Source organism: Asterias rubens, chromosome 19 (genome assembly GCF_902459465.1).
Source record: "Asterias rubens chromosome 19, eAstRub1.3, whole genome shotgun sequence".
Taxonomy (NCBI): domain Eukaryota; kingdom Metazoa; phylum Echinodermata; class Asteroidea; order Forcipulatida; family Asteriidae; genus Asterias; species Asterias rubens.
In genome coordinates, this window is record NC_047080.1 from 691091 (window position 1) to 709185 (window position 18095).

At 37.1% G+C, this 18095-nt stretch overlaps 2 protein-coding genes across 3 annotated transcripts; one reads left to right on the plus strand and one right to left on the minus strand.

Moving 5' to 3' along the window:
- Positions 1 to 624: 624 nt before the first annotated feature.
- On the minus strand, positions 625 to 10581 carry LOC117303404 (WD repeat-containing protein 46-like). The gene is made up of 14 exons (XM_033787589.1): positions 10485 to 10581; positions 9559 to 9843; positions 9007 to 9125; positions 8530 to 8617; positions 7811 to 7977; positions 7110 to 7260; positions 5450 to 5585; positions 4810 to 4909; positions 4241 to 4394; positions 3621 to 3768; positions 3140 to 3234; positions 2432 to 2527; positions 1989 to 2096; positions 625 to 1549 (listed from the first exon to the last, which is right to left on the minus strand). Exons 1-14 carry the CDS (start codon positions 10536 to 10538, stop codon positions 1427 to 1429), a joined length of 1824 nt encoding a protein of 607 aa, XP_033643480.1. The 5' UTR covers positions 10539 to 10581; the 3' UTR covers positions 625 to 1426.
- Positions 10582 to 10658: 77 nt separating this feature from the next.
- Positions 10659 to 17857, plus strand: LOC117303405 (cell division cycle 7-related protein kinase-like). Of its 2 annotated transcripts, none has more exons than XM_033787590.1 (10): positions 10659 to 10744; positions 11858 to 12079; positions 12197 to 12283; positions 12857 to 12995; positions 13448 to 13541; positions 13779 to 13921; positions 14147 to 14258; positions 14395 to 14824; positions 15848 to 15997; positions 16766 to 17857. In XM_033787590.1, exons 2-10 carry the CDS (start codon positions 11923 to 11925, stop codon positions 17173 to 17175), a joined length of 1722 nt encoding a protein of 573 aa, XP_033643481.1. In that variant the 5' UTR covers positions 10659 to 10744; positions 11858 to 11922; the 3' UTR covers positions 17176 to 17857. The 2 variants fall into 2 exon arrangements, with proteins under 2 accessions (XP_033643481.1, XP_033643482.1); XM_033787591.1 differs by having other exon boundaries at positions 10713 to 10744; positions 11844 to 12079.
- The last annotated feature ends 238 nt before the right edge of the window (positions 17858 to 18095 follow it).

The window sequence follows — 18095 nt, forward strand, 5'->3', positions numbered from 1 at the left end:
ACAACGGTCAGTTCAGATGAAGAAATTACAACCAAACCTCAGACACAAACACAATGGTCAGTTCAGATGAAGAAATTACAACCAAACCTCAGACACAAACACAATGGTCAGTTCAGATGAAGAAATTAAAACCAAACCTCAGACACAAACACAATGGTCAGTTCAGATGAAGAAATTAAAACCAAACCTCAGACACAAACACAATGGTCAGTTCAGATGAAGAAATTAAAACCAAACCTCAGACACAAACACAATGGTCAGTTCAGATGAAGAAATTAAAACCAAACCTCAGACACAAACACAATGGTCAGTTCAGATGAAGAAATTAAAACCAAACCTCAGACACAAACACAATGGTCAGTTCAGATGAAGAAATTAAAACCAAACCTCAGACACAAACCTAAGAAACACCGACAGACTAATAGTCAACAATTATTCTGTAACAGTTTGAAACAACAACCAGCTTTGAAATGAAATTTGTTGAAATAATTTGTTGAACATGATTGTTAGTATAACTGTCCCAAATAAATTCTTCAAAAATGAAATGAAAAATCAAACTCAACTTCAAACCAACGATTAATGCCAAACAAATGAATTAGTAAAAGTCATAACATATTTGTTTATTGTAAATTTTCCAATATCATTTAATAGATACAATTCATAAAATGCAATGAAGTTTGTGTTCAAAACGTTAAAAATAAAGCAATGTGAATTTGTTTTTAATTGAACTGAGAAGCTTTTGTATGTAGTAATCTACAAACTTCATTAAAGCAACTAAAACAAAATTGCTCATTATTACCTGATTAGTTTGTATCAAACAATTACAACCAATCTGGTATAACACAGTTCCAATTACATAAAGCTACTTTAATACGGACAGTTATTGCAGCTTCTGCCCAGCAAAATTAAGCAATAAACCAGTCATGAACCTCACATGTGACATAGTACTTTGACTGGTTGTCATATCTTTGTACTAGTAGGCAAAATTGTTTTGTACTGAGTTATTTTGTTAACTCAGGTTGAACAGAAAATGGAGAAGAGCAGATTTTGAAGCTGTGTACTCCAAATCAACTTGCCGTCGCTCTACCAACTGGGCTATCTAGCCAGGCTACTGTTGGCAGTTTTTATATTTTGGCTACTGGTATAACTTTTTCTCTTTTTTTTTTGGGGGGGGGGGGTGCCAGTTAGTGCCCTTTAACCTGTTACTGCCGTGTAGCCAGGTTTATAATACAAGCTAGGAAACAACAGCAGAGGGATCACCTTAATGGGATGCAACTTTTTCAGGTTGTTTTGTGCAAAGATCCAAGATCTCAGGGTTGTTGGTTAGAATCCCACTCTGAACTCTCCCCATAATAATTCAAACAGCGAACAAAATAAAGGTAACCTGTCTATAGCCAAAGATCGCAATTTTTGTTCTTGTTCATATTTATTTCTTGAATCGATCCAGAGCTGATCGATATCCCAGAGATTCCTCTTCCTGCTTATCTTCCACAGCCTTCTTCTTCTTCGTCGCATCTTGTTTCTTGTAACTCTCCTCTCGAAGCTTCTCCTATTTAACACAAAAAACAACAACATAAAGTTAGTATTATCAAAAACAGAGTTTTCAAAAAGTCGTCAAACAGCAATCTTTAGTCGTTCCTTCCAAAATGGCGGCTACGGCTCTGCCTATAGCTAGCTGGAAGGCTGCATCATCATGCACTTAAGTATAGGCCGTTATGTGCCAACAGTTGTAGCCACTGTTAGAGCTGCCAATTTGAATATGGCACTAGGTGTACAACAAAGATGAAATATTCAGGGGTAAGAACCATTCCTGAAAGAAAGGACTGAAAGTGGGATCCAAAGTTTAGAAGGTACATGTATGTTGAAATGATGGCATTTCACCTTTGGGTATTCACCTTTCGGTAAGTCTTGTAAACAAAATCTACATGCATGTTGAATTCAAACTCATAACATTTGACAGCAAAGGTCATGGGTTCTTAATTACTCACCCTCTTTTCTTCTTCTTTGTGACCTTGTCTCCTCTGTTCTTTCTTTGAGGCGGAGCTTCGTCCCTTCTTCTTAAACCGTGGCTCAAACTTTGGTGGTGACTTCAAACCCTATGATAAGAAACGGAAATCATTTTTTTTAAACGTAAAATAATATGTTTTACTATTGAAACAAAACTGAGTACCTTAAAAAATAAAATGTTTGCTTGAGACAAACTTTTGTGAGAGAACTTTGATCTTTGTGGTTAATGAGCGGAGAGGTCAGTTGATTGTTGCCAAGAAGTTAATAAGTGAAGTGCAGAAACAGGAAAAGGAGTCCAAATTCCAAATAATAAATTTGAGAAATGAACATTTGTGGCTATGTCAGCTTCAATTGGAGTTTTAACGGTCAGTCAACTACTATTCAAAGTTCAATTCGAGAAACAGCGAAAGAGTAAAAATCTTACAAAGAGCTCCTGTCTGTCTTTGTCTCGTTGAGCCATGGTTGCCTTGTCCACATAACCAATGGCGAAGGGGTCAAGGGTTATCATCTCAGGCTGGATCTGAAAGTAGGTCAAGATATCAAAGGTCAAGTTCTGACTTCAATAATATGGGAGATTGATATGGGAACTTTAAACCATCAATAAATATTCATGCATTTTGTTACTCAAGTAGTTTTATCAACAGTTTCCAGATAAATCAGAGACTTGTGGAGATGATTCAAAACTCTTGTAGGAACACCCGGTTAATTAAGCAAATGTAACGATGAGAACCACACTGGCTGTCAAGTGTACTGCCAATTTGAATCCATCAATCAATAAATCGTATAGAATTTATAAAGCGTCTAAATCAAAAGGTTGCTCAAAGGCAATGAGGCCAAGGAGAAATAAGTCATTGATGGTAGACCTACAAGTGGGCTTTCAGAAGTGTCTTAAACATGTATGAGGATGTTGTGTCCCTGATGTGACTCAGAAGTTTATTTAAGCTTGGGTCCATAAACTGGAATCACTTACAAATTTGGTAAAGAGCATGCAAAGATTCAAATAGGAGTAAGAACAATTCTGTTGTTGAAAGATGACCAAAATAATAATGAAAACATTAGAAATGTTGGCAACCAACAAAAAACTTGCAAGAAAAAGGTTGGAGAAAGAAATTTAGTTTGATTGATATTTTACCTTCTCAAGTAGGGATTTGACTTCTGCTTCTCTTCGTTGTGTTTTGGATTGGTACGGATTAGCTTCTAGTGCGTCAAAGTTGGGCTCACCAGCACCTAAAATAATAACACACAAAATCCACAACTTCAAAAAGGCAATTCATCTTTTCAAGTGTAAAAATTTACATTGAAAGTATGTGAGATAGTAGTTGGGATATTTCTGCAGTCGTAAGTGCAGAATTACTTAGTAAGCAGTGCAAAGAAATTTGGCTGTGGGATGTTTTAAAAACCAAACCAGAATCTACCATGTGTCAGATTTTGTTAGAGTTGGGAAAGTTGTACGACCTGTCCGAAACCAACGGCTAAGCTTGATCGCTTAATCAGCATGCATTGAATTAAAGCAACAAACACCCTTAGCAACAGCCACATAAATAACCGAAAGAAACCATTTTTCATACAGTCCGAGTAAAGAGAGCTTTTAGAATACATTACAAGCATCTTACCTGGAATGAGTAAACTTGAATATCCCTTAGAGTGTGTGACTCCCAAGACGTCTTCATAGGGGCAGAAGCTTAACCCACTGACTTGAGACCCTAGGGTATGCCTCATGTAAGGTTTATTCTGAGTTTTAACACAGCAGTCTTTGTACACCTGAAAGGATAAGACAAAGTTATATTCTCAAACTCAATACTTATGTAATTAGTCGACAGAGACCAGCTCAATGATAATGTGTTAGAGCCTTATCACACGAGGCAACTTCAGCAGGTAACCAATAACAGGACCACTTTGGTAGCACATTCTTTTCAAACATTGTCTTACCATTCCCAAGAATATTATGAGATGGTTCAATGTGAATGGATTCTCTTCTTAGAGATCGCCTGGAATTGGTTGCCTGTAAATTGCCCAGTGCGACATGGCCTTAGAAATGCAAGGTGACCACAGTACACATTAAGTGGGACCAGATCAGTTTAGAAAAACATCAATACTTTAAACTTTAATAAAAACTACAGTATAAATAAAATAACAGTTTGAACACACAAATAACAAGTGGGAGTTAACTTCCCAAAAGAACAAATAATGTAAGATGTCATCCAAAAATCCTAATAAGACAACGTAGGAATACCTCAACGACGTTGCCAAGCCCAGCAGCTAAAAGTCCCCTCTGACTAAAGCTCAACTCCCCTGCACCATGAGACACTCTGTAGACTTGTAATGGCTTGAAGGTTCTTACATCAAAGATCTTCAATTGACGGTCAGTGCTTGCTGTCGCCATATACCTGAGAGAATCAATCAAGAATATAGAAAATCAGTCTCTGTTCAGTTCGGTACCAAATTATTCAGATTTAACCCCCCAAATTTAAATAAAATTTTGGAACACTCGTCAGAGGCGTGTGATGAAACCATGTACAACTTTCTATGAATTGTGGTGGATCTAAAAAATAAATGAAATGTGGTTAATAATTTGACGCTTCAATCACTATGCTCTGATTGTCTTCGTCAGACCGCTGTACTTTGTTGCTGGTTGCAGTGCAGCATAAAACAACAAAGTCCAGGTTACTCCTGAAGGTGATCGTGGCACCGTGATTGAAATGTTGGGTTGTTTAACCACCAGTTCTTTTCAGATAGAGAGCTTTGTATGTACATGATGTCTCCACGAACCTCACTAGGTTACATAATTTGGCTTAAACTTACAATCCTTTTGAGTCAATCGCAACAGCTCTGATTGCTGATTTATTACAAAGCATTTTGACAACCGGCTCTTTCACGTTGGGACTCCAGAATGTTACAGTACCTTAAAAAACAAAATCAGAAAAAGAAAGTCAGTAGCTGTGGTTAAAATGGAAGAGATAATGATATCCAAGTATCTCATGTCAAATTCAAAAAGCACGAAGCTGTTCAGCAAAAGAAAATGTTCAGCACAAACAAAGGTTGCTTTGTAAAAATGGGTTATAACTTACAAGCTTTATGAAGTATGGTCCTAAATAGTGGAGAATCTGTGCAACAAACATTTCTCTTAGGCTGAAAAATCTCACAAATGCTACAAAATAACTTTATCACATAATTAGTGATTGGACTAGGTAGTGATTAGTAATCCATTTCCAATAGACCTTATGCATTGACATCATCCAGCCGCCATCTTAAAGGAAAAACTGTGACAAAACAATCAACGCACAGATTTGTATGCGTGGCGCACAAGTTTGACCAATGAACAACCTTCCTTTGACCTCTAGGTGAGGGCGCCCAACTGTTATGACTTCATGTGCATAAGGTCTATGATAAACAATTGTTGTTTGAGCCAGCAACACTGATAATGATAGTGTTTAAATCTTACCATTTGAATGTCCAAGATGAACGATAGCATTGTATGGGTTGTAGGTCATAACGTCAAGACGACCACATCTTGTGTTAATATTACACACCATCTTACCCACTGAGGTGTCTAGGTACTGAAGGTAACCAGCAGCATTCTGAAGAAAAAAGCGGTAATTATTTAAAACCTCCTACTTTTCACAATATTTGTCAGAAATATTTGACTAACTATTCAGAACCACTCATCTGTATCAGTTGTGTATGGTTGAACAACTGTGTACTGCATAGATTTATTGACTTCATGATATCTGGTATAGTGCATCTATCATTCAAGTTCTGTAGATGATGCTGAATGAAATGGCCATACAGTAGGAGGGTTGACTGTGTACTGCATAGATTTATTGACTTCATGATATCTGGTATAGTTCATCTATCATTCAAGTTCTGTAGATGATGCTGAATGAAATGGCCATACAGTAGGAGGGTTGACTGTGTACTGCATAGATTTATTGACCACATAATATCTGGTACAGTGCATCTATCATTCAAGTTCTGTAGATGATGCTGAATGAAATGGCCATACAGTAGGAGGGTTGACTGTGTACTGCATAGATTTATTGACTTCATGATATCTGGTATAGTTCATCTATCATTCAAGTTCTGTAGATGATGCTGAATGAAATGGCCATACAGTAGGAGGGTTGACTGTGTACTGCATAGATTTATTGACTTCATGATATCTGGTATAGTGCATCTATCATTCAAGTTCTGTAGATGATGCTGAATGAAATGGCCATACAGTAGGAGGGTTGACTGTGTACTGCATAGATTTATTGACTTCATGATATCTGGTATAGTTCATCTATCATTCAAGTTCTGTAGATGATGCTGAATGAAATGGCCATACAGTAGGAGGGTTGACTGTGTACTGCATAGATTTATTGACCACATAATATCTGGTATAGTGCATCTATCATTCAAGTTCTGTAGATGATGCTGAATGAAATGGCCATACAGTAGGAGGGTTGACTGTGTACTGCATAGATTTATTGACTTCATGATATCTGGTATAGTGCATCTATCATTCAAGTTCTGTAGATGATGCTGAATGAAATGGCCATACAGTAGGAGGGTTGACTGTGTACTGCATAGATTTATTGACCACATGATATCTGGTATAGTGCATCTATCATTCAAGTTCTGTAGATGATGCTGAATGAAATGGCCATACAGTAGGAGGGTTGACTGTGTACTGCATAGATTTATTGACCACATGATATCTGGTATAGTGCATCTATCATTCAAGTTCTGTAGATGATGCTGAATGAAATGGCCATACAGTAGGAGGGTTGACTGTGTACTGCATAGATTTATTGACCACATGATATCTGGTATAGTGCATCTATCATTCAAGTTCTGTAGATGATACTGAATGGAACGGCCATACAGTAGGAGGGTTGACTGTGTACTGTGCAGATTCTTTCACAACATGTCATGCTGCAGGTTGGTTTAAAATGTTCTTTCATTCAGAACCACAGTGGATGATATTGAATGTTCATAGAGTAAAAGGGTTGACTCTTTGCATGGTTGCATTCACAACGTGATATCATATTGCAGATTGGCATTTATTTCTGAATTACCAATTTACAAATTTCAATTCTGAACATTTAGAAGATGCTTACTGCTGTGGCTAAGAGGAAATGATGCGGTAGAAACTCCATCTTTAGAACATCATGTAAATTCTTTATACAGTGGATCTCGACGCCTTTGTTGTCGTACATATACAACCATTTCTTCTGAGCAACGGCGAGCATCGTCTCCAAATGAAGCCATCTTGAATAAGAACAAAATATAATAAGTTTACAAGACCTTGGTACTCTAATAATTTGTGAACAATATAGAATCACAATCTGCCTGGAAATTGGTAGAGCATTTTATTTCTAAGTAACGGGGTGGGGAGAAATTAAAGTGCAAATTTGAATCCCTGTCGTAAACACCTGCAAGGATTTAGCGAGGGTAGAAATTGTCAATGTGAATGATAGTAGCCTGTGTCTCCACTTGGTTGCTGGTGCTGCAAAACCCTACTGAGTTGCCTGGTATGTACTTCAAGTGAATTGTGTAAGCAAAATTTCCTTTTGTCACAATTGGAAAACAGTGCACACAACTTTGTTTGCATGATGTAATTTGATTCGATTCCATTTTTGCATGTAGTTTGAACCGGGCTTCTGGTCTACTTTAGCAGCAGTTGAACTAATAAAAGACAATTTCAAACTAAGCATAAAAGTATGTAATAAATGTTAATTGTTATTATTACAAACTAAAATAATTTAAAGGGAAGTGTTAAAGTGTTATTTTTGCCAGAACATGGAATGTTTCACTTTACCTGACATCTCTGATGGACTCTATGACGTTGATTTCAAACATGAGTTTCTTACTAACCCAGTTCATTGCAGCTAAATGACCAAGACGACCACCAAGAAGCAAATGTCGACCATTCCTTGTGTAGTTTAAGCGGTACGGCCCAAACTGGTCAAGTTTCAGATCAAACGACTTAAACACAAACAGAAAAAAAACCCATTAGAGTTATCATTCAATCTTTTACAATCTCTTACAAAAATGACTTCTAAGCATACAGTCTAACCTTACCCTAACCTTGGCACTGGTTGAAAAAAGTGTTTTTGATTCTAGCATATCACATCATATTTGTCTACCAAGTTTTGATTAGACCTATTGTCGACAAGTACATGAGGCTAATGTCAAAATGTTTGGCCACCAACCGTTTTTTTGCATTTACAACCGAGGTCCTTTTAATTGATAAGCAGTTTGCCACCTCTAGTTATATTTTCTCAAGTATTGAAATATGAATTCCCTGTTTACCTGACAAATTAATTTAAAATTTAGACAGCTTTTTTTCTCCAGGTGAGGAAGTTATAAACATTCAAATGAGATACTGAACAAAAAGTCAGTCAACAATTAGTCCATACAAACGACATAATGTTGGGACCTGATAATATATTTTCAGTCCAGTCAGCAAGTCTACTGCGGTGATGACTTCAGGGGAATTTGGTCAAAATTTACATGTTTTAGTAGTATTCGACAAACCTTTGTAGCGCTTGCAATGTCCACTGCTTCAGAAATGTCTTGTTGTGTGATATGAAACGTTTCTTCTCCTTTTTCAGCTTCTAAGAACCTTTGAACATAAAATGAGTAGGAAAAACAACTGAAAATCTACACCCCAAAACAAAAGATGTGCTTTTAACTTTCCTGTTTCTTCAAGTTATTCAATGAAACATTATAAAATACAGAGGTAGACAAAAGAGAAAAACCAAGGGATGATGAAGCAAATATCGCAGGGAAGACCTGTACCAACATGGCAGCCTTTTTAGTATTATTGAAAAAGAAAAAAGAAAGAAAATAAAACTAACTATTTTGACTCTTAATGTAAGCCGTGACCTTCGCTCTTGTGAAGTGGATACCACACATTGTATGGACAATTTACTGTTTTAAGGGGTATTATTGAAACAAAAGAAGAAGTATAACACTAAAACTGTTGCACTATTTTTTGTCTTAAGAACTTACCCACTTTCTTCAGGCAGCAGCAGCTCAGTCCTCGCTGCTTGCTTAGCGGCTTGTTTTTGTCTTTCTTCATATCTCTTCATGTTCTTTCTTACTCTTGTATCTGGCATTGTTGTTCCCGTCTGTTTATATTTCAAATGAAAATTTAAAGATTAAATTTTACAGAGAACCAATTGAGATTTCTATACAACTCTTGCATTAACTCAGTTGTTGAATATCCTGGCTTCTGTAAGCATGAAGCAAAGTGCTATGAAAATTGGCCCTGAATCATATATAAAATAGCACTCTGCACTAGTTGAAGACGTCATGGATAATAATAAAAACAAACACCTGTATTCGGCCTTCCAAAGCCAATTTAGTACAGTCAGTATATACGAGTATACATAAAGCTTGGACATGTCTATAATTAATTTGGACATGACGTCTGCGATCCAGATACCAATCTTCTATTTTTAGCATTAGCGCAGAGTGCTATTCAGTGAATTCCCAATATCTTTCAATAATCAAATTGAAGTAGTCGAATTTGACAAGATAAATGAAGGTGTGACAACTGACCGGTTTGCTTTTCTTTCCTCGTTTATACTTCTGTATCCTCTTCTCAGGAATGGGAGCAGGTCCATCAAACGGGTCAACTTTCTTTCTTGAGTTCAAGAAATCTTTCTTCCATTGTGGCTCTTCTTCATCTTCAAGTTCATCTCGTTTTGATTTTGTTCTCTTCTTAGGAAATTTCTTGGGTTGTGTTCTTTGTTGTTGTACGGGTTCTGAAGACTCTGTTGTTGTATTTTCTTCAGTGTTTGTGTCAAAATATCTGGTAGGCATCTTCTTCTTTGGCATTTTTCTCTAAAAAAGATAGTACAAAAAAACATTTGTTTTAGTCGAGTTCAGTTAAATTTCATTAATATTTAAGTCGATTATGAATTCCTACCCAGACACAGAGGTTTGGTAAAGTTTTCTTTAATTTATTTTAAAGTTAAAATCGGCTAAACATTTTTTTATATTTATTTATTAAATGATTGTAAAATCAAAACAAATCAGTCAAATTATTTTGATAAAAATTAGGTTTTTTATTTTAATGTTCCAACCTATAATATAATTTAAAATCAAGACAATACAAATAGTTATTAAAATTATAAATAATTTGTTTTAATTATAATTTGTTTATATTATTATAAGACAAAACAATTAAAACAACACGCACACAAAACTCCAAAGTAACAGAGTAATGCCATCAGAGATCTGTTAGTTATGATTTAAATAAGTTTAACATAAATTGCGATCACTCGGCACGATTTTTTTTGTCTATGTCGGAATTACATGCAATTTGGATGCACAAACTGTGTGGCAGGTGAACAGCCTCTCAGGCTCACTCAGGAACGCAGAGAAAAACAAAACTGACAAAATACGCTGGCGGAAATGTAAATAAGCAACACCATTTAAGTAAAACGCAACAAAGATTGCTGACAACATCAATTTATAAACACCTTTTTAGAAGAGTCGCCAGCAGAAGAAACACGTTCCTCCATGGAAGTCGCCATGTTGAATGTCAAAGGTCAAACTAGCAAGAGTTTTAATTCACTGGTACCCGATATTTGAGCATTTATAGTTTATTGGTGTAACGATATAGGAACTAAGGTATACCAGCTAAAGATTTCGCGCGAAATTTGTGTACCATTACGTGGATACAGATTGAATGGGTAACTGGGGAACGGAGCAACAAAACATCTTTATTTGACAAAAACAGGTAAATTAGTAACATATTATCATATATTTGTAATCTTAAAATTCGTGAAACTAGCTGGTAGCTTTCGTTTACCTTTTATGATGTTTTTAAACTAGGACAAAACTGATGTGTTGTCTACAAATGTCTACTCTACTCTACTCTACCTACTGTTTTTGTTACTGGGGACTAGTAGTAGTACTAAGTACTGGACTGATTTATTTACTAAAATTTGTCTTGACCATCCCCCATGTTGACTTGTGTAACTGAAAATGGTTTTATTCTGGATCTGGATCTTGATGGATACTATGTTACACCCTGGGGGAGTCAAGCTCGTAGTCGTACGTAGGGATTGCTTACAGTTTTGTTTTGTCAATTTTGTTGTTAGGCCCCTTTAATTTAAAGCCATTGGACCCTTTCGGTTCAGAAAAAAAAATCATAATTCACAGATTTACAAATAACTTGCAGGGTTTACAGAAGGCAATGGTGAAAGACTTCTCTTAAAAGTATTATTCCATGAAATGCTTTACTTTTTGAGAAAACAGCAAAACAATATAAATTCTCGTTAACGAGAATTACGGATTTATTTTAAACACATGTCATGACACGGCGAAATGCGCGGAAACAAGGGTGGGTTTTTCCGTTGTTATCTCCCGACTCCGATGACCGATTGAGCCTAAATTTTCACAGGTTTGTTATTTGATATAGAAGTTGTGGTCTACAAAGTGTGGGCCTTGGACAACACTATGTACCGAAAGGGTCCAATGGCTTTAATAATTAGAAATTGAAAAAGAAAATAAGATTGTTTTTTTAAATAATATTTATAAAAAAACAAATTATTATTTTTTCAGTTGCAGGTTCTGGTTAGAAAATTTAGAGATTTTTTCTTTTGCCCTAAAGTAAACTATGAATGTTCGTCTTTTTAATTTGTTTACATATAAAAACAGCCTAAATAGTTATAATTCTTTTATACAAATCTAATTAGTAATTATTTGAGTGGGCCAATCAAATGACACTTTAAAATTGATGGTAAAGCAACAAAAACAAAATAATAGAAAGTAAGAAATAGGAAAACTTCAAAATCATACAAAAGATTATCCTATTTTTAATTAACACTTGACAGTTTTCTTTTTGTAGGAATTTCGGCGATTCATGCAAGGCGGACACTGCGATTACCCACTAACTTGACAAGTCCTCAGAAGATGGCAAACATGACTGTTGGGGGCAGCACCACCGGGTCTATCAGCGCAGGAAGTGTACACGATATTAACGTTGATGTAGTTGAGGTTCCATGCACCCCAGTCAACGTCAGAAAACGAAAAAGACGATCGTTCGCTGAGAGCCCAGAGGGGCCAACTGGTGAGAAATCAAAACATTTAAATAAAACAAAAAAGCTTATGAGTTCACAAAGTAGTTTTCTTCACCAAATGTTTCATCATTGTTTTTTTTATTGAAAATGTTTTGTTTTGTTTACAGATGAAGTGAAAGCAGAGATTGAAGGATTGTTGACCTATGTCCCAAAAATCGACAAGGTTTTTAACATCACCAACAAGATTGGAGAAGGTAAATATCTGAAATCTCATTTCAAGGTTTGATAATTGTTTTCAGGTCTGGTATAAAAACGAAGGCAACACACCTCTGTTGCCCTGGTTTTGGCCTTGGTGCCCCCTTGGTGTCCTGGCCGAGCTGATAAGACTAGAGCACAGGACTCAAGCTCTAGTGTTCCTGATCAGCAATGTGTGGGTTCAAAATCCCGATTGTGACACTTGTGTCCTTGAGCAAGACACTAAACCATGAGCTTTACCCCACCTAGGGGTAAATGGGTACATGTGAGGGCAGAGGTGGTTATTGTGATTGATAAGCTGAGTGCGCTACATAGCTGAGATGGTTAAAGGAATTATGTAAGGCCCAGTGACCGGGGGTAACAATGTTGAAGCGCCACTTCGTGATGGACCTGAGTGCTAAAGAAGCCACTATTATTAATATTATTTATAAGTTTCTGTAACACTTAAATATTTTCCTATGAAAATGTCCTTGTCCTCCAAAGGGTGAAATTCCAGGACTCGTGTTACATCATGGTACAGTTTGATTTTGAAATTTAAAAATGTTTTAAAATGTTCTTGTTTTTTTTTATAGGAACTTTCAGTTCAGTGTATCTTGCCCATGTCAAATGCTGTGGACCAAAAGTCAAACAGCAGTTTGCGTTGAAGCATATCATCCCAACCAGCCATCCAGAGAGGATTCTGGGAGAACTGCAATGTCTCCATATGATTGGGTAAGAGTGAAATCCAAACGAAAAACAAAATATTGTGGATAATTGCAAGAATGGACATACGCACACTAAGGGGGATTTATGTGACGGCCAGCTCGCATGCAGTACCTGGGTTTGAGTTTATCAATCCTTGTACAGCCAGCACAGACCTACTATAATCAAGACAAAAGCGCGACAGTCCTCTTTGAAATGTAGTATGTTTGCCAGATTGCCAGTGTGCAAGATTGAGAAGAGCAAACTTTGAGAAGTCCTTTGGTTGTTCCAAGTTACTTGAATCAGAAAGCTCAGCTTTACAGTTCTGTTGCCCTGGTCTTTGAACCTCTTCAAACACTTCTTTTAAGCTTGAAGGTTTTCAAATGGACCCGCTCTTTGCAAAGTATAAGTAGTTGCCCTTTGCAAAATTTAGTTGTATCAACCTGTATTGAATATTTTGTTATTTCCACTTTTTGTTGCAGAGGAAAGGACAATGTGATGGGAATGAAGCTAAGTCTGAGGGAACGAGATCATGTTGTCATAGTAATGCCATACTTTCCACATGACAGTTTCCATGTGAGTAATCAGCAGTCAATCTCTCTAAACCTTTTTATAAAAAAGAATTACCTTTAGCTTTCTGTTCTTTTTTTGTGTGGACACATTGAAAGATTGTTCTCCCTAAATCCTCAGTATCTGTAAGTTCACACAAATAAAGGACATATTACCTTATCTCCAAGACATGACCTTTGAAACAAGAACTTTGTGTACTCTGTTTTAACAAATCTTAACAAATATTTCTTTCCTTTTTAACAGGTATTTGTTAGGAAGATGATGCTTTCTGAAATGCGAGAATACATGCGTAATTTGCTTCTTGCATTACGCAGAGTGCACCATTTTAAGGTCATTCATCGAGACATTAAACCAAGTAACTTCCTCTGCAACCGCAAACTCAAAAAGTAAGACCCCTGGTTCCATTAATGAATATTTGATATAAATGATTTTTGTGTAGTAGCCTAGTAGTCAAGCTCTGGTGTTTAACCGTCCTTCAGTATGCTACATTCTCCTAATGAGTTGGGATGATTTCAGGAAGACTGAATATGGAAATTAGCCTTATGCGATTTGATACCAAGTCAGCTATGCCCAGTGTAATTACTATTAATTAATTTATTATTTTTCTTCAGGTATGCCCTTGTTGATTTTGGCCTTGCCCAGAAAGTCCCAGGCTCAAAATTTCTTCTCTCGTCTGCACCCTCAAGAAAAACTCAAAGAGCGAAGCCAAATATGCAACAGAAGGTAGCTTAATCTTTACTTTCATAATTTGTGTTTGAGATTTTAGTTTCTAGTAAACACTTAAACAAAATACTCTTTTTTTTTGGGGGGGGGAGAAACATTTAAATGTTGATGCTTCTGTTTTGCAATCCAAACTCAGAATCCATTGCCGGAGAAAACCTCTGAAATCAAGCGCCCTCATTCTCAGTCTATACCTCGACTCACTGAGCTGGATCCAAACACCTTCAACCGTACACTTCCCAAAACGCCAAACACCATCAACTCGTCATTCCTGAAAGACCCCAAAGGGACGCCCCTCATGAAGACCTTCCAGCAACCTACCATCATGAACCAGAAACAAGTTGTACCTAAGAAGCAAGCTCCTAGTACCACAAAACAAACGCAACAGCGGCAAGGGACGACTAGGCTGAGCTCTGGGTCCTCCTCATCAGTGAAGACGTGCAACTGTTTTGGGATACTCCAAGTCTGTAACGTCTGCACCTCAAGGAGTGGTCAGGTTGCCCCAAGGGCAGGCACCCCAGGATTCAGGTCACCAGAAGTTCTACTGAAATACCCAAATCAGACAACAGGTGAGATGTGACAACTACATTGTACTTTCAAAGACAATTTTTATTATTATTACTTTCCATTTCTGGTTATGCAACCAAGGATGCCCCATAAGTGAACTGAATCACTGTAGCTCGCAAGCCTAAGGAAACCTGTAAATGAAGGTGCTTGTTTGTGAACCAAAAACTTAGGGTTTATAAACCCTACGTTTTTAACCCCTACTCTTCGACATTAAGTGTTCTGAGTTCTTTTACATAAGACCTTTGATCCAAAGGACAAAGCAGTTTTGGCCTATTGCCCTAATCCAAAGGACAAAGCAGTTTTGGCCTATTGCCCTATCCAAAGGACAAAGCAGTTTTGGCCTATTGCCCTATCCAAAGGACAAAGCAGTTTTGGCCTATTGCCCTATCCAAAAGACAAAGCAGTTTTGGCCTATTGCCCTATCCAAAGGACAAAGCAGTTTTGGCCTATTGCCCTATCCAAAGGACAAAGCAGTTTTGGCCTATTGCCCTATCCAAAGGACAAAGCAGTTTTGGCCTATTGCCCTATCCAAAGGACAAAGCAGTTTTGGCCTATTGCCCTATCCAAAGGACAAAGCAGTTTTGGCCTATTGCCCTATCCAAAGGACAAAGCAGTTTTGGCCTATTGCCCTATCCAAAGGACAAAGCAGTTTTGGCCTATTGCCCTATCCAAAGGACAAAGCAGTTTTGGCCTATTGCCCTATCCAAAGGACAAAGCAGTTTTGGTCAAGCATCTTGCTCAAGGACACAAGTGCCACGAAAGCACCAGAGCTTGAGTCTAGTGCCCTTAACCGCTCAGTCACAACACACCTTAACATTTAATCATGAAACAAGGGACAGCTAACATACTGGGTAGTGCACTGAAGAAAAAAAGTCAAATTTCTCTCTCTCTCACTCTAAAATAATGTTTTAAAAAAAATATTTCACAGACAAGACCATCCATGATCTGTTCTTTCCAAAATGTTTCAGTCAAAAAACTTTGATTGCCCGTACCGAGTTTTGACTGTTTGTCTGTTTGTCTTGAAGCGGTTGATATCTGGGCAGCTGGCGTCATCTTCCTCTCCATCCTAACGGGTCGATATCCATTCTTCAAAGCTCAAGATGACATGACGGCTCTGGCTCAAATCATGAGCATCGTCGGAACCGAAGAAATGAAGAAGGCTTCTCGGGCATATGGTGAGTTGCAATTGAGATCTTAAAGATGTTAAGAGAAAAATGCATCAGATAAGAATCCTGATGATGATAGAATGGAAAGTTTGAGATCCATGATTCCCTTATATTGTTATATTTGTTCAGTTGCATTTGAGGCCCAAGAGTAGGATTCCAGAGCAATGCTAACTGCAACTCAGGATTGGAATTACAATGTCCTCTATTGCAATAGTCTTGGGTTCATCAGTACCCTTTCAAAAGTTTCTAACAAAAAAAGTGCCTTTCTGAAAGAAAAAATTCTTTAACAGGCATGTTATTTCTCAGGATGTTTCCTGATTTTAGGGTTTTCTCAATATAGAAAGAATTATAGCAATCACCAAAGGGAGAAAGAAATAGTTCCTATTTGTTACAAACCAATGATCATGCACAGAGGTCGGTAAGATGAACTCTTTCCCTTATAAATTTGCAAGTGGTATTTTGTTAGCTATATTTTTAATGTACTTTATTTGGTTTGAGGTAACACCATGTGTGTATCTACTTGCCAGGTAGAGTTTGTTCTTTAGAGAACTGTCTTGCTTTATTCTACTACCGCGAACAGATGTTCGGGGGTTCGAGAGACTTCTTAATTCTGAAAAGAACTGTCCTGCTTTTACCCGGGCAGATGGTATAGAAAATAGGCTGAGACTACTACTTAGCTTATAGGATCGTCATTACCTGTACTGCCGCAGAGTCAGTTCTTAAATTGGTCTCAACGTTTCAAATCCTATAACATTTTGAATGTCATGGTTTTTGCAGGGAAGGAAATCACCAGCAGTGTCAAGTTGCCTGCGATGAATTTTAAGGCAATGTGTGTGCAGCTCAGAAACGACAACTCCAACACCCCATCGTCGTCGGACAAGAAGACTCGCATCACAACGCCGACAACCAACGAAAAACCAAACCATAAAAACAAGCGACGACGCATTACAGACAGTCGCACATCGTGCGATAACACTCCAAAGACATCACCAGCATCGTCACAGCCTAGGGCGAGGTCCACACGAAGCCCGCCCTCTAGAGTTGAAAAGGTTGTGCCGACAACGCGACCAGGGTGTATACCGGATTCAGCGTATGATCTTCTGCAGCGCTTGCTGGATCTGAACCCGAACACCAGGATATCTGCGGAGGAAGCTTTGAAACATCCATTTATTAGTACAGTGCAATAGTTTATAGAAACATTGTTTGAATACATGAATGCTACTCCATTTAAAGGTCAAAAACTTAATTGGTGTGAAATGGTGCAGCTGTTGATTGTAGCTTGATTTTTTGAAACGAGGTGGTCAAAATAGCACAAATAAAACTTCAGGGCTTTTGCTTTTTAAACCGACGTATTAACAATTATATATTGCCACAGTGCTACAGTACCACAGACCTCTATTTTGATCTTTTTTTAAACGGTATACAATTTATACTCTTGCTCCGTCGAAAGCATTTTTTTTTTTTACAAAAAAACAAAATGTTTGAAATGTACAGTTGTATTATACAGATGAGTTTTTTAATTGTAATTGAATGAACATAATATGATAACATCTTTTTGTTTTTAGATTACGTAATTTTTTTTTTTTTTTACAGTTTTGATGTGCTCTTCATGTGTTGGCGTATGTAAAATTAAGCCACTCTGTAGATTTATATCTCTTGTTATGACTGAGGCAAGCTTTAAGTCTACTTAGAAAAACAGGGGTTTGAATCCCACTCGATGCAGTTGTCATCATTTTGTGTATTTCCCCCAAAAGGGATGGGGAGTAGGGGACATAAAGCAGTGTTTAAGAAATGAAATGTGTGAAGGGCAAACCAAAACTAAGCGGTTTTTAAATTTGTGAAAAGGACTTTTCATATGTTAGATTTTAAATGTCAATTTCAAGAATTTAATATACTTAATAAATATTAAGATTTTAACTTCAAAAGGAACCTTTGTCTGTAAGTTTCTTGTAAAATTTGTGTTGATAACAAATCACATACATGCAGTAGATGATGACGTAAACAAACGGAAGTTAGTTTTATATGATGTGACTATGTAGGTTGCTCCCTCATGTGTACGAAACACATTGGACCCAATTACATCCATTTGACCACCGTTTCAAATTCA

Excerpts from the sequence above, each read along its gene's own strand:
- LOC117303404 (XM_033787589.1), bottom strand. The coding sequence starts at position 10,538 with ATGGCGACTTCCATGGAGGAACGTGTTTCTTCTGCTGGCGACTCTTCT. Across the intron at positions 9,844-10,484 it reads CTGGCGACTCTTCTAAAAAG|AGAAAAATGCCAAAGAAGAA; the intron begins GTGTTTATAAAT and ends TATCTTTTTTAG. Across the intron at positions 7,978-8,529 it reads ACATTGCAAGCGCTACAAAG|TCGTTTGATCTGAAACTTGA; the intron begins GTTTGTCGAATA and ends TTTGTGTTTAAG.
- LOC117303405 (XM_033787590.1), top strand. The coding sequence starts at position 11,923 with ATGGCAAACATGACTGTTGGGGGCAGCACCACCGGGTCTATCAGCGCA. Across the intron at positions 13,922-14,146 it reads TGCAACCGCAAACTCAAAAA|GTATGCCCTTGTTGATTTTG; the intron begins GTAAGACCCCTG and ends ATTTTTCTTCAG. Across the intron at positions 15,998-16,765 it reads GAAGGCTTCTCGGGCATATG|GGAAGGAAATCACCAGCAGT; the intron begins GTGAGTTGCAAT and ends TGGTTTTTGCAG.